This window comes from Gekko japonicus, unplaced genomic scaffold (genome assembly GCF_001447785.1).
Source record: "Gekko japonicus isolate JY-2015 unplaced genomic scaffold, Gekko_japonicus_V1.1 scaffold16, whole genome shotgun sequence".
Taxonomy (NCBI): Eukaryota; Metazoa; Chordata; class Lepidosauria; order Squamata; family Gekkonidae; genus Gekko; species Gekko japonicus.
Genome location: NW_015169777.1, coordinates 1,611,846 through 1,638,256, shown reverse-complemented (window position 1 = coordinate 1,638,256; position 26,411 = coordinate 1,611,846). Strand labels below are relative to the sequence as shown.

Genomic DNA, 26,411 nt, shown 5'->3' with positions numbered 1-26,411 from the left:
AAACATCACACTACTGTTTATGTCTGAGCAATGGATGTGTGCTGAAATTCCGTTATTTGTAGAAAATTGTACATGATCAAATATGGCACAGAGCCAGAAAAGTTAGCAATGCAAAACAGGCAGCTTTTTACTTCGTATACTATCTGTTGATGCAGAAGTACAGAAAATTATGAGTTTTTAAACCAATAGATATTAGGCATCAACTAATCCTTTTTTCATTTTTTGGGTAAATGATTGCATACTTGTAATACACAGTTTTGATTGACCCACATATGTCGACATACACCTGCATAAAGCATTGGTTTTCTTTCCTTTAGATTATGTGTTTTGTAAATTATTTTCCCACAATTCTGGCTATAATGAAAAAGTATATGAGAAAAGCCTTTAATCAATTCAAGAAGCGGAATGGTTGCTGCTTATTAAAATTCACTGTAACTGATTTATGGTTGATTATGGTATGATTATAGACCTGCAAACTTTAATTTATAATGCAAGTTCTAATTTTAGGGTAAAACGGGAGATTCTGGACCTCAGGGACCATCAGGCCCTCCAGGACCAGAGGTAAGAAACTATTTACAAAAATGAATCCTATTTGGCATTGGATGCAGCAGAAATACACCAAGTCCTGTTATGTTTGAAAGATGTCTAGCTTGAAACGGATCCGGAATTCGATAGGCAGCCAGTAGAGCACTGAGGTCCACCAATCAACATCTTTTGGTGGTTCCCAGCCCCAGGGATGTCCGACTTGCCTTGACCAGGGCCTGGTGGAATGAGCTCCTGTGTGAGATCAGGGCCCTGTGGGATTTATTACAATTCTGCAGGGCCTGCAACACGGAGCACTTTCACCGAGCTTTTGGTTGAGGCAGTGGACGTTCCCCCCCCCTTGGGCCCCCTCCATCTGTAGCCTGGGTCTATCTGTAGTTTGGGTCCTTGGGATCCTAAATTTAAAGATCTTTATAACAAAACCTGATTTTATTTTAACATCATCAACCACTGAAGCATCTGACTTGTATTAGAGTGGTATGGTACTTATGACTTATGTGTTGTTATGTCATGTCATTTTATATTGTGTTTTAAAATGGTTTTAACTGTATTGCACTTTTACTGTTGGAACCCACGCTGAGCCTGTCAAGGGGAGGGCGGAATACAAATCCAATAAAATAAATAAATAAATGTAATAGCTTAATTAGTTGAGCTGCGAAGTTGCTTTTTTATTTTGCTTAAAATTAGATTTTGCTTATGCCAAACGTACTGTCTGGTTTGCTATATTGCAAAAATTTCTCCAGAATTAAAATACAAGACCTGCATTTCCCATCAGCAGTTCATAGCAATAAATACAAATGGGCTACTTATAGGATGTATATATTTTAAGACCAAGACCAAAAAAAAAAATCTGAACTTCTGTAGATGTAGATTTTATTGTATTGACCATAGGTCTTAATAATATAACAGTATTAAAACAAATTAACAGAATTCACAGTAGTACAAGGATACTACCGATCAGAACCCATATAAAATCAATAGATTATAACTAATACCACTTGATCTAATTCTTCTTGCAACTAGTGCAAACAGAACAACTCTATTAGAGACATAAGCATCCTCATCTGCAAGCAAAACTATTACATTTTCCCAGATCCGAGGGTCTTTCCCACATGGATAGGATATTAGCACTAAATTTGTTTTGGTGCTCATTATGGAGGGGGCATTTCAAAATATAATTAATCAAATCATCTATTTCTCCTAAACCATACAAAAGGCATTGTAATGGGGCAAGCACGTTTAGAAAACGTCCCAAACGAACCACTGAGGGCATAGCTTGGAATGTTAGACTAGTAAAAGCCATCCTCAGTTTCATTGTTGTTAAAGTCCTTAAATATGAGGTCCTGACATGATCTCTTTTCAGGAATTTAAATAGGGGGACCGCTATGGATCGATCAGTTACACGACTGTCAATTTTCCCATCCATTTTGAAAATCCATTCCTTCAGCTTCTGGCCTGATCTTTTGGCACTTAATAGATCATTCAGAATTTTATACTTTGACTGAATGAAACCCAAATAGTCATTGTAGCTCTTAGCATGTTTTAAAAGAAGACGGAGACTTTGGGAGCCCAATGAATCCTGAGAGCTATTGAGATTCTTTATCCAAAAAGACAAAACTCTGAAATTAGCTCTAGCTTTCAGAGAGGGAATACCTAGCTCGGCCCTCATTAATGCTACCTGGGAACCCCACAAGAATCCGTCTCATAAAATAATTTTGTATTTTTTCCAGAGTTTTCAACATCTGCTCTCCCCAACCCCATATTTCAGTAAAATAAAGTATACTAGGGATAACCTTACTATCAAACTTTTGTGTGCCCAAGGGGTCTCTGGGTTTATGTTTCTCATACCGTAGACCCATGGGGATGGTATGATGCATGACAAACTGTATTTTTAACTGTAGATTAAAAAAAAACCATTTTATAATACAGCATTAGGTGGAAAGGATGTCTGCTATTCAAAGAAAAAAACCACACTAGACATATCCAGGTCTTGGGCATGCTTCTCTAGTTGTTTAAATCCCATCCTAAGGATTTTATTATTTGCAATTACAAAGAGTTTCATGAGATACTAAGTGCAATGTTTTATGTTATTTATTGGTGAGCTATATGATTGGGGTCACTGTCTGGATAACTGCATGGAAAAGGATTCTTTGCACACTAGAAGAGGAGTGACACCTTCAAGACTAACACACCTGTATTTTAAACTTTTGTAGGCTACATCCCATTTCCTCAGATACATGATAAGTTTATGCTGGAATAATATGCTGCTACAAGACCCTTGTTTGTTTTTGCTGTATCAGACTTACATAGCTACTCCTCTGGAGCTTGTATATGGCAGCCTCAGGACTCCCAGCATTTGTTTTCTTTAAAAACACGTGGAAACCTTTGATTCCTTTTGGGAGCACATTCTTACCATCCCATTTTCCTGATCTGAGGAGCTGCTGTTTGCCCTGTTGTGGCAAGCATTTATTTATTCAAACTATTTATATCCCACCTTACCTACAAAGCACCTTATCTTACGAAGCAACTAAGAGAATGATACCAGGTTGCAGAAACACAAAATGCCAAAGTCCAATTAACAAGATTTTTTAAAACACTGATTAAACACACAAAATTTAAAAATACAGATTGCAAATCTAAAAGGACATTGAATTTAAAAATCACACATACTTAAAAATCATACAAAATTTAAAAGAATGCAGCCAAATCTGCCACCGCAGTTTACCATCCATCAAATCTTCTCTGGCATAAAACTGTTCTGCACAGTTTCCTAAGAGTTATGAGTGAAGGGGCCCCCCACACCAGCTCTGGTAGGCTGTTCCAAAGGATTGGTCCCACCATGGAAAAAGTCTGTGACCTGAGGGAGAGCATTGTAAGGAGAGAGCTTTCTGAATGTAGTGGGGAAGATTCAATTCAATAAGTATGAGGACCATAGGCCATGAAGGACTTCAAAAGTAACCATAACTTTAAATTTGACCTAGAAGCAAATAGGTAACCAGTGCTGTTGATACAGCACTGGAAGTATGTATTCTAAGCAGTGCTGTTGATATAGCACTGGAAGTATGTATTCTAAGCAGCAGACCATCAGACAGAGGTCTTGCTGCCTCATTTTCTACCAGTTGAAATTTCCAAGACATTGTAAAAGGCAGCCTCATGTGAAATATGTTACATTCTGGAAGTTACGGTAGCGTAGATCAACATATAGGTACTGTACCAGTATGTTTCCCCCTGTCCAAATTTTGACTCCCTGAGGCTGTTCAAATTATAAAAAGGGTGCTAGGGGAGAGCTAAAATCATCCATTCGTCTTCATGGCTTCTGTGCAGTCCCACATGGGACTGCGCACATGCAGGCCTACCATTGAGAGAAATTACCAAGATTTCTAGAGCTTTCTAAAGCTGTAGAGAGTGCTCCCACCCTCTCATCCAGAGCCAGGTTTTCAAGGTACTGGCTCCACCTCCAGCTTAGGTTCTTCTCACTTAAATGTGTCGGGACCATCAGTGCCAGAACCATTCTCTCAGCTTGCATGGTGGGGAACCCTTCAAGCCCCTTGGTTCCCATGGTAACCTCCCACCTGGGGTCAATGTGACCAGCATCCTTCATGGCCTCTCCCGTTTCAGTGGGGCATGCCTCCAGGACTGCCTCTTTCCAAGAGACATCCATCCACTCCACCTCTGACAAGTGCTAATCACCCAGCATCTCCCTTTGAACGATTCAGCTCTGAGGAACCAGCATTACTTGGATCCGATGTCAACTCTGAAGCCCCCTCCGTTCCTATACCTGAGGATGCTGTGGGGTCACACTACCTAGTTTCTCCTACAAAAGATCTTTGATTGTATTGTGAACAACTCCTGACTGTTAAATGCAGTGAATGAAAATAAAGGCCTGGATCTTGATGTGGCTCCTATGGATCCAAAACCCTTGGATCCTATCCTGAAGGTTTGATTTTGTGAGAACGTGGGACCTATTGCCTTCCCAATGCTTCAGGGTCTTCTTGATATGGCAATTGGGATCTGGTCGAAACCAGTGTCCATCCCTGCTGTGGCCAAGAAGCCAGAAAACTTCTAGGAGTGTTCCTGACACAATATCCCTCATCCAACTTGCAGGTGATGGAGGTCCTCCCAAACAAGCAAAGGCCAGGGGCCCGTGCATCACCCTTCAGCAAAGAAGGGCATAAATTAGATTCCCTGAGGAGGAGAATATACACCTCTGGCATGATGGGCATATGAGGGGCCAATTTTACAGCCATCATGGGCAGGTACCAGATGCTCCTCTGGGAGTGGATGGGGCAGTATCTGTATCTCCTCCCTGAAGACAAGAGCCTTCAGTCCTCCAGACTAAAATGTGGGAAACAGCAATTAAACACTTCCTGACACTCTTTTGATTGCTGTGTCAGGGCTGTGACCTCTAGAATAGTTCTACAGCGACACTCCTGGTTTCGTTCCTCACCTCTGCCAGTGGACACTACAGTGGAGGATATGTCCTTTGAAGGGAAGGAGCTGTTTAACAGGCAAAGATATTCCACTTTGAAAAGGAAGTGAAAGAACAAACTGACTGCTAGATCTCTAGGTCTAATGGCAGCCCCTTTCTCTCTCTCTCTTTTTTAAAATCCCCAGAGGGATTTTTTTTTTATTTTGCAAATGCTACAAAAACTACAAAGAAATATTAGGGAAGGGACTACAAGTAAGGATAAAGGAAAGCAAACCACACTAAACTAAAACCCAAGAGGAGGAGATCTTTTCACTGTTAGTAAAAATGTTAGTACCCCTTTCTCCTCAGGGAAACCAAGGTACTTCCCAAAACACTCCCTGCAGTATTCCAGATCCTATTGGTATCAACTTCCACAACAGCAATTTCAGTCTTGCCATCCATCCTATGCTCAGCAACAACACAGCAGGAAGCAGCACAGGAAACAAAAACGGAAAGCCAGGTCTAGCCCAACCCAAGGGATCAACCCAGTAGGGGAAAATCCTTTGCATGACGGACTCCACTGTTCAGCAATCATTTATGTGAATTTGTTCCTATTTGATGTTCAGTTACTACAGTTGGATTCTATCCATTATTTGTCATGGCTATTTTTGGAGTTTGTGTCACCTCCACCCTTTAATTTGTCTAATGCCTCTCCTACTGATACCCCCCACAACTGAGGGCTGAGGTAGGGGCTATTAGAGAGATCCCACCTGCACAATGGGTTGGGGTTTTCTTTTCTAGATATTTCTCGATAAAAAGGTGTTTGTTTGCGCCCTATATTAGATTTGCAGGCCCTCAATAAATCTCTATGTGTAACCAAATTTAGGATGGTTTTTCTATTTGCAAAGAGTCTTCAGTCATCTGGCGCGAAGTTATAGGCATGAACACCTCCATTCAAGCCATCCACATTGCAGGAATCAAAAACATCATAGTTTGCAGCTAGGCAAAACCACGAGTGGTCCTTGAACTTGTAGTATCTAGAACCAGTGTTCTGATAGTGGGGGTCATCCCACTGTAGACCTATTTGCATCCTCTTGGAATGCCAAATGCATTCAAGAGTGGCATGGGCCACAGGATCAATTGGGGATGCATTCCATCTCTAATGGCAAGGGAAGTTTTTTATGCCTTTTCCCTTCTTCCTATCCTCCACAGGGTGGTCCTGAAGATCAGAAAGACAGCAGGGCATCCTAATTGCCCCCCTTTTGGCCCAGGAGGTTCTCCACACTCTGGGATCTGTCTCAGGGAATGCATATCACCCTTCCTTCAGAGTTTGACCTCCTTCAACAGGGCCCTCTGGTGCACCACAATTTTCATTCACTGCATTTAACAGTCTGGCTGATCCGAAGAGGCCAGTATATTCAGCTAGGGTATCCAGGTCATTAAAGTAGCCCTTCAGCCCAGTACCCACAGGTCCTACATATCTAAATGGGTCATGTTTTCTGTGTGGGTATCTGATAGGGGTTACAGTCCCCCTTCTTGCCCATTGTCAGCTTTTTTCAATTACCTTCTTTCCCTTGGGGATAAAGGATTTTCATTATCACCAATAAGAGTACATTTGTTAGCGATTTCTGCATACCATGATAAGATTGATAGTTGTGCAGTCAACTTCATCCCTCAATTTAAGAGACATCTCAAGGGACCACTCTGTCTGTTTCTGTCATCTGTTCCAACTCCCGCCCCCCAGAGTTTATCCCTGTTTTTATCCAGCCTACTTAATAAATCCTTTGAACCCCTAGCCACAACTACTCTATCCTTTGTTTTGTACAAGACAGAATTCTTAGGAACAATCAAATTGGCTTGCCTAGTTAGCGAGCTGGGGGCCCTCATATGTGACCCGCCCCCATACTTCAAGTACTAGTACTAAGGCCTAGTCTATCATTTCATCCCCAAGTGGTCCCTCACTTCCATACCTCACAAGACATCATTTTTCTAGTATTCTTCCCCAATCCTACATCTCCCACTGAACAATCACTACATACACGAGACATTACAAGACGTCTGTTCTGTTTAGATTGAACAAAGGAGTCAAGGAGAGACACTTCATTAATTGTCTGTTTCTGAGATTACAGTAAGGGTAGTGCTGTCACCTCATAGTCTGTGTCGCATTGGGTGGTCTCAGCCATTAAGGTGGCTTATAGCTCAGCAGGGGTGCAGCATCCATTCCCTCAGGGTTCATTTGACCAGGGCACAGGCATTCTCAGCAGCATTCAAGAGTAGGATCTTGACTTCCGGTTTCGGTGTTCGCCATGGCAGCTGCTTGCTCCCGGAGCTCCAGGAGATGACCTCCAGAGCCTGCAGTTGGGAGGGGGCGCAACTGTCCATGCCACCCCCGGAGCCCTCGTGTGGGGCTCCTAGTCATGGGGCGCTAGAGTGCCCTTCCTCCGGTGACCCTGCCGGTGAAGGGGGGCTAGTCCATGCCCCGAAGGTCCCGCTGCAGAGCGTCCCGAATGGGAACTAGAAATCGCACACCGGAGCAAGCGCTTGGTGGCCAAGTGAATAGAAAACAAAAGCGGAACTATCGTTGAACTGTGAGTTAATTTTTAAGCGAGAAACACTGAAGAACTAGCCGAAAACCTCCCCTTTGAAAGCGAGGGAGGGGAGGGAACTCTCCCCCGCTAAGAAAAACTAAGCGAACTTTGAGCCACTACATAAAGGTGGGTGGGCTAATGAAGCAAGACGGACTGAATTAAAGAGCATTTAAGAACTTACCAGGCTGATTTAAGAGTATCAGAGGCTGTGATAACTTTTTAAAAAAGTAAACAATTCCCAAACATGGCGCCCACGAGGAAGGATGAGAAAGACAAGCAAGTGAAACCAAATCTTCTTGCCGGAACTGCCAGCCCAGCGAGTTCTGTGCCTAGACAGGACACAACTACAGAGCTGCAAAAGATGGTGACTGAAGCTTTGCGCCCTCTGCTGGAACAAGTCACGGCATTGCACCATAAGTTCGATGCACAGCAAACTCAACTAACTGAGATAGCTGAAAAAACAGATAAAACTGAGCAAGAGCTGAAAGAAGTGGATGCCAACACCAAGAAGCTTAAAAAAACCTGCAGGTGATGGAGAAAAAGAGACTAACAGAGGATTCTCATTTGTTACAGCTACAAATGGAAAGAGCAAGCTATGTTCTAAGATTTCAAGGTGTTCCGAAAGAGAAGGGAGAGAATCTGAAGCAGATTATGTGCGAGGCTTTAGGCCCTATGGCAGATATAAAAACAAACATACTACAAAGCAAAATTGATATGATCTATAGGTCATATTCAGAATTTACAAGAAAGAATAATCTGCCAGGGGAAGTCATGGTAAGATTCTCCAGAAGACAAGTGAGAGATCAAATCCTCAAAGCGACAAATGGAACCACCTTGAAAATCAAGGACAAAGAAATAAAAGTGTTGAAGGACATTCCGCTTGAAATAAGAAGGAAAAGAAGAAAATACAGAGACTTGGTTTTATTTCTTCAAAAGAATAACATCCCCTACAGATTGTACCTGAAGGCACAATCTTCAAATTTATGGACAAGAAAGAAAAAATTGATTCTGTTGAAAAGGCACGTGAATTTTTACACCAACATAGTCATCCAGCAGGAGAAGAAGAGGAGGAGGAAGTCAGCATCAAAGAAAGTGAAGAAGAGGGAGCAGTGGCATCTTCAGACAAGAACTCCGACTTTAAATTGGGGGCGGCAGCCCCAAAGACAAGCTACCATTTGAGAAAGAAAAAGTATAAAAGATGAGATGTTATTGCACTCTGAAATCTCTTACAAAGTTATGTTATAATTATTTATTTTATTACTCTTTAAGAAGTCAGATACGGTGGTGTTTAAATTTTTACTTAAATTTTAATAGATTCTTAGATGACCACATTCAATGAACTTGAATCGAATGTTGAGTTAAAAGCTAACTTGTTAAGCAGTAGGTATGACCACAATCTCTTGGGGTTTTAGTGTTTTTTCTTTACTTTCTCTTATAGTTTGTAGATCCCCTTCCCAATTTCGTTGTAGTTTATAGAAAATGCAATAAAAAATCTCCTACGGGGGGCAAAAAAAAAAAAAGAGTAGGATCTCCATGGTGGGCAACTGCAAAGCAGCTACATGGTCAATTCCTTCCACTACACAATAGATGTGGACTCCAGGAAGGAGGCAGCTGTGGCAAAAACAGTTCTTCCATCATTCTTTAGGTGATCAGCCCACACCTTCCTCCTTGGTAAGTGAGCTTGCTATCCTTCCATGTGGGACTGCACAGATATCATGAAGACGAAAACATAATTGCACTTAACTGTAACTGATGTTCATCAAGTGGTCTTTTGTGCAGGTACACATCTCTCCATCCTTTCTCCGTTGTGAGTTGTTCTGCATTCAGGGCCATACCCTCATGGTGGTGAAAGGAAGACTAAAGGAGAACCATTCCCCCTCTCCTAGTCACGTGCCAGTTTGGGACAGAAATGCCAGCTCTGGACGGGAGGTGGGGAACACACTCTGCAGCTTTAGAAAGCTCTAGAAATCTTAGTAATTCCTCTCCGTGGCCAGCCTGTGCATGCACAGTCTCATCTGTGCCTGCACAGAAAACCACTTGATGAACATCAGTTACAGGTAAGTGCATTTATGTTTTTCCTCACATTGCAGTCCCAATAGGAACTCCACCCTTGAACATGATTTTTAAAGAAAATAAATGTTGGGAATTCCCAGACTGCAGCTGGGCCCTAAGTCCAGACCTTTATAGGATTTTTACCTCATCAGTTTGAAAGTCCTTACATCCCATTCCAAAAGTCTGCTTCAAAGTAGAATTTATTGTTTCCTCAAGATACTCTTCATTGTGGTCTGTAACTAGAGTAAAGAAACATGTCATCCTCCATCTTTTCTGTATAGTATATTGATATGGAATGTTTGCTTAATTCTGTCTTGAAGGCATGGGAATCAGCATCCATATGTTTTGTGCTCAGCGTTCTAAAACTGCAAAGAAAAAAAAGGCATGTTTCAGTTGAGTTATAGTGTAACACATGACACTTCTCTTTCATGAGAATCACTTGAGTGATCTGAACCATTTAACTCCAAAAAGTTTACTTTCAGGCATGTTTGATCTCATACTGCTCTGTTGAATGTTTGAATGTAGATAGACAGTGATGAAAACTCTTTGAGATGGCCCCTAACTTCTGTTTAAAATTAATTTTTCTAAAAATCTAACAGCTGTTCATTTTGAACACTTCAGTCAACAGTTTGACTCCCCTCCCAAAAAAAATACTACTCCTGAGGGAAAAGGGACCCTAGGAAAAGCATGAGTGGGAAGCGAGAGGTCAGCAACAAAAAGTATTAAAAGTATAGTATTTTATACTAGAAGTTTGGGTTTAGGATACAAACTTACCCATCTAGTAATGCCTGGGTATATTCTGAGACAATATACTCCATTACTTAAAAATTCAGAGCATTGTGAATGTATGTTGTTCTTAGCACCTGTGCGGTACATATTCCTCAGACTTGTGCCAGAAACTTGACACGTATTCACTGATTGCTAAAATTGACTTGTGAATTTAATAGAAATGAAATGAATGCAGTTTACAAGAACAGCAACCAGGTTCCTGACTCCTCTTGAATCTCCTGTCTGGCAATTTCTAAATCAGGAAATCTCTCCAATGTTCCAGGGGCAGATTCACACAATGCTAGTATGTCACACAATGAAAGTATATATGCCAAAACACACTATACAATGCTATACACTACATCCCACATATCTTGAACTTGTACAAAATAAATTACAAACTGATTTCAAACTTTTCCAAAGAAGTATCATTTTGGGTCAACTATTCTCTACTAATACAATAAAGGCTAATAGGAATTGAGGCCGATGAGCATGATCCATCCACAGAAACCAATAGAAATGGTAGGAATAGGATTATTGACACATCCCTTAAAACACGGAGAGGAGCTTTCCTCCTGCCATGTATAAAATCTGTGTCTGATCTGACAGTACTTTTTGATGCCTGATTATTTCTTGCCCAGCTATCTAACTAGCTACCAATTAAGATAGATGGTTAATTATACTAACTGCTTTGGGTAGTTGATACTATTAGGATGGATCCAACTGAAGAGTTCATGTAACACATTGGTTAAGCTGATCTTTCTCTACATTTGATTTCTCCAAGAAGGCTGGTGTTTGTCCCAAAACTCCTCCTCTGAGAGAGTCTCTCAGACAAAATGTGCCACAGAATGGAGGGACATGCAATGATGATGGGAAATAAAGTAAAATTTTCTCTTTCTCTGTCTTTGGTTCATAGCTCCCATTAGTTGAGGAAAGAGAGGGAGACTGTTTTACCAGAATCCCCCTAGTTTCTGAGGCATCCTGACTTGTGGTATGTTTAGCTTGCGAGACTCACCTGATCTCAGAGAGGCATTTTGGGACATACAGTAGGTTGCTTGGAAGGAAAGAAAAGTGAGGAAAGATCAGCTCTGCACAGCCTGATGAACACTTCTACTGAATCCATCCATCCCATTGTTTTGTACAGTCCAGCTATGACCTCAGTGCTTTTGTATCCACTAGTGGGGCAGAACAGTGGAAGGAGACTTAGGAGAGTTTCGAGTTAGGGATGGTGTCTCCAGATTGGCTTATCCCTCACCATATTTCTTGGGGGGGGGGAAGAAGATGTCCCTTTCACTCCCTGTTCTGCCAGGGGTTAAGGGATGGAAATCACCTGGAAGTTGAGCTGGAGATGATCCTCAAAATAGGGGATGGAGCTGGATAGCAAGTGTGTGGTTGCTGGGGAGCAGAAGCCTTGCTGCAAGGAGCTGCCCAGGATTTAGCACAAGCTGGACCACTGGTGGCTTGAAATTCAGCTGAGGAGTTTTGAAGGGAGCTGCTGGTCCATTCATTCCTATGGAAAGGGTTAGGTCATCTATCCCATTAAGACTCAAGGAGTTTAATCTTCCCCCTGTGTACAACTAGAGGAGTGTATAGCTCCTAGTTCTCTTGGGTGAGAGCAAGTTGTGACAGAGATGGCAGTGGTCTACTGAAATCCTGGGGAACAAGTTGCCTATTAACAGGTATAGCAGTGGGATTTCCTTCCCTTCTGGATTCTTGTGAGGAGTACTTCTCTGGTGAGCAGGGAAAACCATAACAAAGGGTAAGGAAGGGGAGATGGGTTTCCTGGATATCTTTTATATTTCATAGGAATTAAAGGGAACCAGTCTTTCTCATATCTGTAATCCACCCAGTCCCACTGCATTTATCTGTTTTAACGGGAACCTTAGCTTTTATATTCATATGTTTATCATACTTTGTAATGCACTTGTTAATTGACTGTATAGTTATTATTGTATTTGTAATCCACCTTGAGTCCCAGTGAACAAGGTGGACTATAAATGAAGATGATGATAATAAAGAATCATGATAATAAGGAATTTTAATAGTGAAGTTATGATGGACCCCTTCCTCTACTCTCTGTAAGAGGCAAATTTTCCCTTCGTTTTCCTGCCCCTTCACTGACTGAGCTGTCCTAGTAGCGTGTTTTTTTCTCCTGAAGAAACTTTGGCTGTCCCACCCTGTCAGTAAGATATATTTTGACTATTTATTCAGCCCAGGACCCTGAAGGAAGGGATAGGATCACCTTTTAACTTATACTCTTGAAAATGGCACTTGAGATGCTTCAAAAAAATTCAAAAGTAACAAAAGGTTTTATTTAACATCAAAGGGAAAGATTCAGGTGGGTAGCCATGTTGGTTTGAAGCAGCAGAACAAAGCTTAAGTCCAGTGGCACAAGATATAAGCTTTCGTGTGCAAAACGGAAAGGGAAAGGGCAGGTGAAATCAGGGGTTGAAATTACTGAAGTAAAGCTAGTACAAGCAAAGACTTTTGGTCTTATATATCAGGCTCATGAGAAGTTCTTTATATTGAGAGGCTTTTGTTCCAGAGCTTTCCCAAACACTCAAGTTCACTTTATTTGAGTAATCGCTGACTCTCTTGATGCTCAGACAGCTGGTACCATCTTCCCAATACACAAAGCCCTTCTCTTGGAACAGCAGTACTCTTCTTGAGTTGTTCACTGACTTTTAAGGTCTCTACAGGCAGTTTCTAACCACACCAGACCAGGGATCTCTGTACTCCTCAGAGATAACTCTCCCTGTTTGACTGGGTAGGGAATCTTCTCTCTCTAGAAGATCTATCCCCTTTCCTTCGGCCCGAATGGGAGTCTTCTCTACTACCACAAACTTCCTTGCCAAACTCTCCCCCAGTTCTCCTGTCTGTGTTCAAACTGCTCTCAGCTAACGCTGAATTCAGACTGTGTCCAGTCAAGGTTGAACTCGAACTCTGTCAGCAGTAAATTCTTTTTCTGCCAGGGCTATTCACAGACGGTCTCAGTACATGTCTCTTCTCAGTGAAGGCAGGAATCTGTCTGAATCTCCTCAGCATCCAGTTATCTCAAGACTTTGGCTATGATGCTAACCAATCAAATTATTTACAGCAGCCTGTCCCTCAAGGCTCTCTGGCTCTGTGAAGTATTAACCCTTCACAGTCCTTAAGTTGTTGGTACAGCACTTGTAAGCCTCTTAAAAAGTGCAGTCCATCAAAGAAGTAGTAGTAAAATGTTTTATGTTGTTCTAGAATATATGCTAGAATTTATAATGTGGTGTTCTAAAAAGGCTGGCTAGTTCATACACATCATGCATCATTCACATTTTTCTCAGTAGGGTCACTGGACCAATTGACCAATCATAATAAAAACATTTTTTTTAATCCTAGGGTTTTCCAGGAGATATTGGTGTTCCTGGTCTAAATGGCCCAGAAGGTCCAAAGGTATGTAAAATTTTGATATAAATTATTCCATAATTTTTACATGAAGTTTTTAGACTTTGTGAGTTGCTAATGGGGTCTTATTATTTGAAGGATGAGATAAAGTATATAAAATGAATAATAAAAGAAATAATACCACAAGGTAACATGTTGTCTTTCTTTTAAAATAATAAAAATTATTTGTTGTGAAGTCACTGTTCATTTGCTTCTAAGGTCTTAATATATATATGTCATTCTGAATGTGGACATTATCTAAATCTTTTCTGAGTAAAGTTGCTGATCTTACACTTACATAGGAGCCATATCACTCCAGTCTTGGCCCATCTACGCTGGCTGCCAATCTGTTTCCAAGCACACTTGAAAGTGCTGTTGCTGACCTTTAAAGCCCTATATGGCTTGGGACCAACATACCTGAAGGACTCCTACTCCCTTCTTCCTACTCCCTTATGAACCAAAGTGACCACTATGGTCATCTTTGGAGACCATGCTTCAGGTGCCCCTGCCTTCTGAGATTAGACAGGTAGCAACCTGGGAGAGGCCTTCTCAATCATGGCACCAACACTCTGGAACTCTCCCCAGGGAGAGTCACCTAATTCCCTTCTGTTGCCATCTTCCACTCATGATATGGGGTTTTGTTCATTTTAATGGTTTTTAAGATGTGCTTTTATTATGTACGTTTTAATTTGTTAGCTGTCTTGGTGGCCATTATGAGGGCAGACAGGACAGGTGTAAATTTTGTAAAATCAATCAGTCGATAAATAATACATGTATTGCCTCAGTAAACAGAGTAAAAAGATAAAAAGAATTATGTGGAGGTCTGAAGCAAATCACGTGTCAACTTCACCCTCTTTATCGGGCTTGGTTGCCATAGGGATGGAGGGGATGAGAAGAATTTACACTTTTGCTTTTGGCCGCTTTGCTGTTGCTGGTAGTTATCTTCCTTGGCTCAGACATGTAACCTTGAGCCCTTGTCAAGACTGGTATCATCTTTCCCCTGGGAATTATAGGCTGTTATTTCAGCGGGCTGCTAGCTTAGGTGTGATTGGCCCCAGGCCATTAGGGTCCTGCTTGATTTAGGTATAATTGCTTGCTTTGCATGCTTTCCCCCAGTTCTAACACAGAAACAGTATCAATGTCTCAATAATCTTTTTATTCCTTTGAATGGCTGTTGTTGGGAACTGATTTCTCCAGGGGTCTGACATCAGTGAACAGAAAAGAGGCAGGCAGTATTTACTGGCTGAGACTGTGCTCCTACCATTTGCTTGGAAGCCTGTTGGCCACATCAGGGGAGGTATGAGTCTGAAAGTAGCTTCTAGAGAATTTTGACACAGTGTCGATAGATTACATAATTACAGTGGCCTGCTCATTATGAACATTATCATAATGATAATGAGAGCCTCTTCTCTGGTTCAGTGTCTGACTAGACCTTCAGAAGAGGTGTAAATAGCAACTGTGGATGTTGGCAAAAAGATGGTGATACAAGGAGCATGTGAGCCTGAATGCCTTTTCACTGTCAAAGCTCCATATACTGCCATCATGGTTTTGACTTTTCTTGTGAAAACAATCTGCCCAGAGGAAAAACAGATGGTACACATGACCTACTCAGCAAGACTTCCACACCCAGATTGTGCTACTGTTGTTTAAGAACTGAACAAATGTGCCCAAGAGCCTTAATGGTATGGCACCACTGGGATTGTATCAGAGTTGGGTTCAGGGATTCAAACCTCTGTGCAGGATAACATTATAGGAAAGAACATCAACAGGTCCTTCCGGCTTTGTTGGATAGCATTCTGGGACATATGGTTCCAGTGAGCATAGGCCAACCAAGGCAATCCCAGCTGAATATCCATCAAGGGTACCTGACAGGTGGTCCACCACAAAGTCCACCTGAGGTTGTGAAGTTGTGATTGAGCCAAAATCTGATCAGTGTTGAGTTCAACATATCATCATGCAGATGATCAGGTAAACACATGGCTGCACATGGCCACATGCAGCACATTTAGAAGTTGCCACAGACGAACAACCATAGACACCATGGTTTGAAATAATCATTTGACTGGGTCCTTATTTTCTTCCATAGAGACTGTTAAATCTAAATATGCAGAGGTCCATCCAGGGCAAGTGATGCTCTGTTTGGTGCTTGGAGGGGGGGGGTCAATAGTGGGAGGGCTCCTAGTGTCCTGGCCCCACTGCTGGACCTCCTGATGGCACTTGGTATTTTGGGCCACTGTGTGACAGAGTGTTGGACTGGATGGGCCATTGGCCTGATCCAACATTGGCTTCTCTTATGTTCTTATGTGCCCTATATGAACTTTGGCTTTCTCTTGATTGTAAGAGCTAGAGAAAAGCCACCCTTCAATAGGAAACTTGGGATTCAACCATTGTACCAGCACAATGGCACATATACTGATGTTATCCCAGTGATGCAGGCATGTATTTAGAACCCAGGAGTATGTTCACGTTTTTCCCCACTACATTTTCAGTATACTGCCCAAAATCCCACTGTGCCAGTAGATTGTTATTCATCCAAATCATAGGCAAAATGCTGACTGGTTAACTGAAATATCCAGATACTGTTTGATACAACCAGAGTAACGTCTGTGGAGAGACTTCATTATCTCCATAGTATTTTGGCTCTTGAAAATGGAAAGCTTGGACAGCCGTCTCTAATCAAAGAAAATTGGTGGCTTATGTCTGAGATGAGTGCTACCAAAATGGAAAAGCTTTTACACAGTCCATAATACGAAGAGACTAGGTCTACATGAAACTGGAAATGTTCAGCTTTTGCGTTCCCAGCTGTCTTGTGTTGACTGCGGTTTTGAGGAGTTTCCTCTCTCCTTTATTTTTGGAAGACTGTTCTACTAAGCTTCTCTTTTCCTCATTCTTTTGTTTTATGCTTCCTCCAAAGCTAAATGTGTAATAAGTGCCAAGAGAGCAAGACAGACGTTGTGTGTTTCAGATGTTGACCTTCATGGCTATGTTTCATTCTGTTTGTAAATAGTAGATTGTTCAATTTTTTAAAAATCCAAATCCTTGCTCTAATTAACAAATGTTACATAATTATTTCCCATTGTCGAGTCAAACAGTTTAGCATGTAAACAACATTTTGTGAAGTGTTTTTATCTTGAGCCCCTGTACTCTAATCAACATCCTTATATAATATTTCCATTTAATTTGTTTTATAAGGTTTTCTTGGGGTTCCTTTTGTAATCGTATATTTTTGTTAAGTGATGCTTGCAACTATGACCTTCTGGCTGTTCAGTCACAAAAGCAACAGAAAAAGTAGACTCCATAAGCTTTATAATGTTTCCATAGCCATACATCAGTAGCTGGTACACATGACATCTCCATGCATCCACTGAATGCACAGGGAGGGAGAGCAAAGGCAAGTATACTGGCCCTGCCTCCTGCCTCTATGTAATTATCTGGTCATTTGTAGGGGTGACTACACAGAGGAAGTGACTGTGTGAACTTTCCCTCCCTCTGAATTGCGATATTCCAAATCCAGAGTTTGCACTGCCACTTCTTCCACAGTGTTGTCTCTGCAGATGACCAGATAATCGTGTGAAAGCAGGGTGCAGGGCCAGCAGGCTTGCTTCCTCTTTCCCTCCCTGCACATTCAGTGAATGTGTGGCACTGTCATGTGCACCAGACTTCTATCTCAAAGAACTGAAAAGTACTTTTAAAAAATTATGTATTTCCCAAATAAGATGAATTTACAAACTAAATGATTGAGAATGAGTTTCTCACCAAGAAAGTTATATATATAAACAGGGCTGGCCTGAGGCGTTCCTGTGCCCTAGGCGAGCGCAGATGCCAACCTCCTGGTGGGGCCTGGATACTTGCCTAGGTGTGCAGTGAGAGGTCTGTATGCTTGCCCGAGACTTGGAGAGGTCCCTCCCTGCCCCCAGCCAGCGCCTAACCTCCTCGGCCGAGGGTGATCCCTTCCCCTTCGCCCGATCGCGGGACCTGCGGAGCTGACCGTGCAGACACTTCAAGGGAAGCAGACGATTTGAAGGGCTTGCACATGCCCAGAAGACTCGGATTACCTTTCCTGCGTGAGCCAGCTCGGCGGCGGAGGAGAGGTCCCCATGCCGGCGCTTCCCAGTCCCGGCTCACTTCCCAGCCTCAGCAGCTCCTCCAGGGCTTGGCTCGGCTCGGGCGGCTGCTGCCCCTAACAAAGGGATCCTCCTCCTCAGTGGTGGCAAGGTGGGAGCAAGAGTGCCGAGCAGGGTTGCTGCGGGGGGCAGCCAGAGGCAGCAGGCCGAGGGCTCCCGGGGGCGCGGGCTCCGCTGGCCATGGCTCAGCCCCGGCCATGCGGCTCAGGGGGAAGGGAAGGCCGTGTGGCTCAGCTGTGCAGCTCCAAAGGGCGGCTGCTCCTCTGTGGCAGGCGGCGGCAGCAGGGCCCTCGGAGCCGAGCTTTTGGCAGGGCGGTGGGCAGACTGCGGAGCGCCTCCCTCCTCCCTGGGTGCCTGGCTGCTCACACCGGGGCTGCGGAAGCGGCTCTGGCAGGCGGCGGCAGCAGGGCCCTCCGGTGGCTCAGTCTGGTGCCCCCATGATGGCCCCGCGCTCTAGGCGAGAGACTAGCTCACCTAGTGAGCGGGCCAGCCCTGTATATAAACAAGTTATATATTGCTAAGTGAATACAAAACCAAGCGTATACGCATTATGTAAATGTAAAAGGAGATAAGTAAAATGTTTAAAGCACTTGTCAATTCCATTTAACTAGCAAAAGGGGGTTGGTGTCAGAATCGGACTGCTGAATGGATCTTGCTTGTGCCCATGTGTATTGACTGTGTATAGATGTCTTTTATTGCTGTTGTCATCTCCCGCTTTTGTATACCCGCTTGGCTAATTGCTTTTGTGTACCCCTTAAGCAGCCAGTCCTCCCTGACATTCCTGAGGGGTGGGGAGTCTGTGAATGTGTGAAAGGGGTTATAGCTAAGACGCCTTTTGTATCTTTCCTAAGCAGCCCCCGTAGAGTTCACAGTCCCCAACTGGAGCCGTGGCCTTGGGAGACACACTAAGAGATATCGCTAGTTAGATCGTATATTCTCTCATGACCTGTTGTTGCCTTAGTAGGAGCTTGTGACATATGCATGAGGGGTGGACCCCATATGCTTTTGCCCACCAGTTCTGGCAAAGGTGTTCATCTGACCAGAAGCCATACTTTACCAATAAACCTGTTAAAGGACTATTGTGTACTGAGTGGTTACTACAGGACCTGACAGTTGGATCCAACCAGCTTTTGCACTGGTGAAAAAGGGAGGAAAGGTTTTCCTTTGAGTACCAAAAAGACCATGCTGGGGAATTATGGGACCTACATGGACAAAATCAACTTGATTGAAAAAGCTGACCGGATCCAACCTAGTGTCTGCCCAAAAAGAGTTTACTTCTGAAGTAGGTCTAATAATATAAGGATTTTTATTAACATAGAGCAGGTACATCAATCATTTATCTACAAATTCATTAAACTGTGAGTAAATGAAAAGTAAGTGTCTCCATCAAAGCTTCATTCCACACTATATTGTTCCAGGATTTAGCGCAAAGATTTATGGCTTTTCAGTTTCCTAGAAATTTCTAATCTTGTATCAGTGATGAAGAAGAGTTTACAGTTTTTACACAATAGATTTGATTTTGTCCTTAAAAATCCCTAATAATAGAAAATGATCCTGAACAAAATTTGTTATTTTACTGATTTACTCATATGTACAAATCCAGTATTTCCCCCAAAACAAATTAAAATAAGAGACACAGTTTTGCAGGTGTGAAAGATGATGGAAGAATAAGAATTACCTGCCCTCAGAGGAGAATCACCTTCAGTATTTCAGCCTGAGTCACTGACTTAGAGGCATTTCCTGATTGGAAGAAAGCCAAGTCAGAGTAGCGAGGCCTCAAAACACACAATGAGCAGGCTCCTGTAAGCAAGGATAACAGTGCTGTGTCTCTACAGTGGTAGTGATTCAGTGATCCAGTCATACCCTGTGCAGAGGTGTATCCAAACTGACTATCCACAGCAGCGGTTGATGAGAAGGGAGCGAGCCCAAAGCAGTAAATCATACAAAGGGAGGCTCTTTAATTGATTGGATATTTTGGCTCTAAGATGACTTTAATTATTGGGAATCACTGCTTTACATGTTATAAAACAGGAATAGCTTCTTTCCTATACTTTCTGGTGTTTTAATTGGGCTGCTTCCATCATATAAATGACTATTAAGACCTTTACTGATCCTAGAGGAAAAGGTTGATATGAAAGTTGCATAGCCATAGGAAACACAAGTTATTCCCATTTGTACACTCTCTGGATTCTTTCCTGGCATGTTCAGTAAATCTTTAAAAGTCCTCCACTTTCTTTTCTTAGCTATTTTTTTTTCACAACAAGAGTGGATGGAAACTTCAGGTAATTAACTTGGTAGTGTTCCTAAGTTCTGGAATGCTTTTTTTGACCAACTGAAATAAGTAGTGTCTACAGCTTTGCAGCAGTGAAGAAAGCTGCTGTCAGTCTGTGTCACATTAATTAGTAGAAAAATGAGTAGCTGATTAGTAGAGAACGTCCATCCGTTCATGGACAGGTACCATGGAAAGAAAATCAGCAGCTATCAAAAAATATTTCATATGTTGCTGGTTTTACAATTTAGGATTTTGAATGTGGTTTTTGGCCTTATCTATAATTTTACATCCAGTAGTACCATTTCTGGTTCTCTTCAAGCCAATCAGAAAATCATAAAAATTGGGGAAAGTGGAAGCGCAAGATGTGTTATACAAACCAATCTGTGGATTTAATCAGTGATGAAATTCATCGCTTCAGGGTTTATGCAGGGATCAGTCAGGATCCCTGTTGGTACTTTTTGCCTTATCAGGCTTATTGTACGTTTGCAAGGAATAGCAAGAGGATGAGGACAAATCTCTTGAGCCATTGCTGGAATTGGGGTGTTGGTTGAACTCGGTCAACCAGAAAAAACAGTTCATGGCCAGGAAGCATGCTCGGTTAGCCAGGAAATCATTTTAAGGAGAAAGGTTGAAGAGGAGACAGGAGCAGGCAACCTGTGCTAAAGAGAAGGCTTGAGAGCAAGACAATTATGTATGATGGGCTCCAATTATGGATTGCTCAGGCAAAAGCCAAACGGAGCAGACTGTGAAGAGACTGGTGCGAAGAGACTGGTTGAAATGGGTCACCTGACAAAATCTTTAGACTGACAAATCTTAGTTAGTGGCTGCTGTTAGAGTGAGCCTCACATTGTTCAAATCTCATATTCTAACAGCCAACTGTACCCTGATCTGCAGATATTTAAATCTATGGATCAGGGTCTGATGGAGAGGAAGGAGGTGTTTCTACAAATCTGGAGGAATCCACAGGTTTGCAGAATTTTTGTAATTTCTGGAACAATGACTCATCTTGCAAATAGTCCTAGACTTGTTTAAATTGTGCGTCTCCTCATCGGGAAATGTGTGTTGAGGTAATAAGTCAGTTAGCATGCTGGTAAAAGTATCTATGTGTATAAATTTAATCACATAAAATGGTTTTAATTGTTATACTCAATTGGTTTAATTGAGGCTTCCCCTTTACTTATTAGGCAGTAACTTTCCACTGCATGCGTTTAACCTTGTGAACAAACTTATAGTATTATGTTTACTTGTACATCGTCTAGCTCAGGTCTCTTGAGGCATATAAATCCCCTAAATGAATTAAAAATTCCTTCATCTATAAAACCTGAAAGTCTGGAGAAACACAACTAGGAGGAGGCTGCTGAACAGTGAATCAGTGGGAGGGACTGTGGTTCAGGGGTAGACATATGTTTTGCATGCAGAAAGTCACAGATTCTGTTTCTGGTATCTCCAGAATCTCAGGTAGCAAGTGTTAGGAAAAACCACTCTCTGTGTGGAACCATGGAAAGTTACTGCTAGAGTAGAGAACATTGAGCTCATATGTAAGCAAACTTATATGAACTCCAGTTCTCAAACTATGTAGTGGAACACACCAGTGTAACATGAAAAGACTACCTGTTTAATGGTACATTAAGTAAATGTTCCTGTGGATTCATCCCTGGGGAAGACAGTATGCTGCATTTCTGTTTGAGTTGCTGCTCTATTCTTATCTGCTTCCAATCAGCCTCTGCTAGGAGCTGGTATAATTTTCTGTGTCTCAGCTAAGTCTGCAGCTGGATCATTCAGTCACAGGAGAATTATCCATCTTCAAAGGAGGTTGCTCATTTTATCTATACATAAGTCACATTTTTGTGCTTGCATCTTTCCAAATAGGAGGCATATTCAGAACAGTACTTCATGTGGTCAATGGGCTTATCTGAGGATGGGAATGTTTGGTTTTTCTTGTTGAAAATTTAACCCTTTTTGTGTGAAAGAGAAATGCATACCTCCAATTTTCATTGTTATATATGTGAATTTATTTTCACTGGGGAAAGGCTTACTGGGCATGAGACTTTAATGTGTTCTTGAAATAGCATTCTAACAATGGAACGAATGCAAAAGATGTGACAAAGATTAGCTGCTGGATGTTTTATGGTTGACATATGGAAGACTGAAACTTTGAACCATCTTTGCAATGAAGTACAATGTCCTAGTCTTTTTCCAGAGCTGTAAGTGTTAAGTTCAGTGCAACAGACAAGTAATGAAGATCATTGCTTTCTACATGGAATTTTTCAGCCCCCCCCCCAGCAGTGTAAGCAGTTTTCTCCATTGTAAGCTTGTACTATTATATAACTGCAAAATATATGTACATAATTGTAAGCATATTGAAAGTTTATGCAAAAATTCCACTGAGCACAAATTTACTAGTTCTGGCTTCCAGAGGGAATAATAAGAAACTATATGAGATTAAGAGAGAATAATATTTTCAGCTCTTACTCTTTTACTCATTGATCTAAAATATTTTTGGTGTATTTGTTGTTACTTAGGGAATTATAGGGGACAGAGGACCTCCAGGACCACCGGGTCCCAAGGGAGTTGAGGTAAGATAGCAACAGTATTCACTCAGTGATGCACACACACACCCCTTGATATTGGAATCCATTTACTTGTGTGGTTGCTTTTGTTTTGGTTTGCAAAGATATCAACTTTCAGTTCTGGCAGGTGTTGAGTAGAAATTGTTGCACAGCACTTTGTTATTTATGTCAGTGGTTTCTATGCAGTGTTTAGGGGAGTTGCAGCTGGCATCTTGCACACTGAAATAAGAATTAGGTTTTGCATTCTGAGGCGGAATTAGATATCAGTGCATACAAGTAACATGTTGTAGCATAGGTAGGGATTTAAAAGGTAGAAAAATTAAAAATAATGTGTTTGGATTGGGAAGAAGGGGGAAATCATCTGAACATTTTGACATTAATAGCTAAGGGCGAGCAGGAGCATCCTAGTAAGACTGGTTAATCAGATAACTGATACAAGAATTTTAGTACATGGATTTCATGGATTGCAATTTTACTTGGTAAACAATCCCATTTGTGTTTTAATAAATAAATATGAATGGCAGGCATCTTCTAAGGTGGATGAGGGAGGAAGAGATTTGGGGTTTGTTATTTTTGTTATAAATGATAGCAAATTCAAGTGTCTTAGTCCTTTCCTTGCAATAGTCCAAAATATGGGCTATTGTGAAACATTGAGAGAGGTCAAAGAGGGGTTAATAAAACTTGATAGAATTAATATGGAGTTTCGAACTCGCCATGCGTGCTCCACCTTGGAATCCCCCCCATAAGCCTCCCTCCATATTTACAGTATCTTACTGCTCCTGGCAATCGTCGCACATTTATGCTATGTAGACCAAAAGTTTTGCCCACAATAGAGTTGTAGGGACAATTTGCTAATATTCCATTCTGTGAACACCTCTGTCGTTGTGACTCTGGGATGATTAGGAATTCCAGTCTCCAGGTGGGGGCAGGGGATCCACTGATTTTGGGGGCTCCTGTGCACCGCCAGCCAGCTGGCCGGCAGGGGAAAGCCTTGTCCCCAATCCCTTCCCCCAACAGCAGCCACCCATGGTCACCCCTCTCCCTTCCCTCTTGCCAGATTTAAAGGGCCCTCCAGCTAATCAGCGGGAACACATGGCCTGCTGATCAGCTGGAGGGCTCTTTAAATCTGGCTGGAGGGGAGGAAGAGGGGTGGCCACATGTATGCTTTCTTTCTGGTGAATTCACCACTTGGGATTCAGGCACAGGGCCCTAGCTCCCCAAAAAGCATTTAAAGGGTCCCTTTAAATGCTTTTGGAGAGCAGGGGCCATGCGCACCTGAATCCCAAGCGGTGATTCAGGTGCACACAGCTCCCTCTCTCCAAAAGCATTTAGAGGGATCCTTTAAATGCTTTGGGGGGGGGGCTGAATTCGAAGTGGTAAATTTGTCGCTTGGAATTCAGGCATTTCCCCCAATGTGATGACATCACTTCTGAGTGACATCATCACATTTGGGATGTCCCCTCCCCCTCCAGGAACACCTCCCAAAGTCTCCCGCTGAGGAGGAGGCAGGACCTGGCAACCTTAGGTATGATTGACACCATTGATCATGTTTTGTTATTCTGTGACCAATGGTCCGCATTGCGAGAACTTTGGATTCCCCCCATTTTGAGCAAAATATCAGCTTGCCATTGAACTGCAGGTAGTTTCCTTATTGTTGTCTGACACTAGGCCTGCAGTTACGAGCTCTGTGGCCAAATTCTTGTCTTTTATAATATCTTTGACAATTTCCTGCTAAGTATTAATCTGACAATTGTGTAATTTTATTAGGGGCACAATTTTCTTTTATCATTCTGTAACTGTTGTTGATATCTGTACTGTGATTTTATTATATGACTCAAGATCTCTGGTTAAAGGAGCATATTATTAATAAAAGTAAAATTTAATAAATATGATGATATCTTGCAAACCACCATTAATTGTGGCAAACTGGCCTCCAGTGTCATAATCTGAAGTGAGATCTCTGGTGGAGTCTTTGCCGAGAGGCAAATCCCTGGGAGAGGACTTGATCTTGGTGGAATGTTTTAAAATATATATTCACTGGTGGGTCCCTCTTCTGACGAAACTTTTTTGCCAAATTAATAATACGGGTAGACTCCCTAAAGGATGGACCACAAGTATTGTTGTACCAATACACAAGAAGGGTGATAGAAAGGAACCCCATAATTTTAGGCCAATTAGTTTGTTGTCTATTGCTTCTAAATTATATAGTAAATATTTAAAAAATAAATTAGAGGATTGTGTTACTAAGAATAATCTAATCCACCCCTTGCAAATACGGTTCCTTTCTTTTCATTTATTAGCTTCATGGACCAGAGGTCTTAAGCCAAACGTACAAACAGTTACTATAAAACGCATTACATATAATTACAAGGTAATTTAGACCAAACATTTTACAATAAAACTAATAAACATACTTATAAACAATATTAATAGAAAACATTTTATAAACTTCCATAAACTCTATAAAATCCCATGATATTATGGAAATTAATTCTGCAAATACAGTTTTAAAAAGGGCATTCTACAATTGAACAGTGTCAAACATTATATACTCTGGCTACTGATGCTATTAGAGGTCCAACGAAAGTGCTGTATGTGGCCTTTATTGACCTGGCCTTGGCCTTCAATTCCCTTGATAGGAACAGATTATGGCAGAAACTGCTAAATATTAATATTGATCCTACATTGGTCTTTTTGATAAGTCAGTTGCATTGAAATACCATTGTAAAGGTTAAGGTTGGAAAAGAAGGTGTGTTAACTGATGACATACTTATACAGAAGGGGCTAAAACAAGGCTGGGCCAGTACTGTAATGAAGAAGGCCTATGAATAAACTATGCCAAGTCTAAGGTAATGGTATTTAGGAAATGACCAAGGAATTCAGTATGGAGAATCTTGCGTGTTCAGATTGAACAGTGTAGTCTATATAAATATCTTGGAATAATGTTTTCAGAAACCCTCTTTTGGTGACCTCATTTAGCTTCGTTAAAGTCCTCTGCCATGAAGACCATGGGGCTGATAGTGAAATTTTATTTCTCCAAAGGAGGTGGTATGGTTGACCCTGTTATCAAGCTGTTTGGCAAGAAGGTGATTTCTAGTTTACTTTATGGTATCAAAATATGGGGTTGGGGAGAGCAGATTCTGGATTCATTGGAAATAATAAAACATTATTTTACAATATGGATTCTTGGGTTGTTAAAGTGTTCTCCAGTGGCATTAATGAGAGCTGAGCTTGGTATTCCTTCTATGAAAGCAAGGGCTAATTTTAGTGTCCTGTCTTATTGGAAGAAAAATCCAGAATGTTCTCAGGATTCACTGAGCTGTCAAAATTTTTGCTCCCGTTTAAAACATATTAAGAGCTAGAAGGAACATCTGGATTTTATTCAGTTGAAGTAGGCAACTGGGTTACCTCCCCTTTTTCACTGTATTCATGCCCTCATGATCCAATCTTTCTCAGTAGGAAAGCAATGTGAACTGTTTAGATGAGGAATAACAACAAGCCAGTGAGGTGGATTAGGCTGAGAGTGTGTGTCCAGACCAAGTTCACCCAGCACATTTCCTTTGGGGATTTTGAGACAGTAGGCCAATATTGACCACTGGGGAAGACATTGTTGTTGTTGTTGTTGTTGTTATTAAAATACATTTATATCCCACCCTCCCCGCCACG

At 41.8% G+C, this 26,411-nt stretch overlaps 1 protein-coding gene across 1 annotated transcript in view; it reads left to right on the top strand.

Annotated features, from left to right (window-relative positions):
• Positions 1–26,411, top strand: part of COL24A1 (collagen, type XXIV, alpha 1) — a 346,183-nt gene that overhangs the window by 127,506 nt on the left and 192,266 nt on the right. The window contains exons 19-21 of the mRNA XM_015416682.1: positions 508–561; positions 13,735–13,788; positions 22,698–22,751. Coding sequence (XP_015272168.1) covers positions 508–561; positions 13,735–13,788; positions 22,698–22,751 — 162 coding nt within the window. The remainder of the gene's footprint in view (positions 1–507; positions 562–13,734; positions 13,789–22,697; positions 22,752–26,411) is intronic.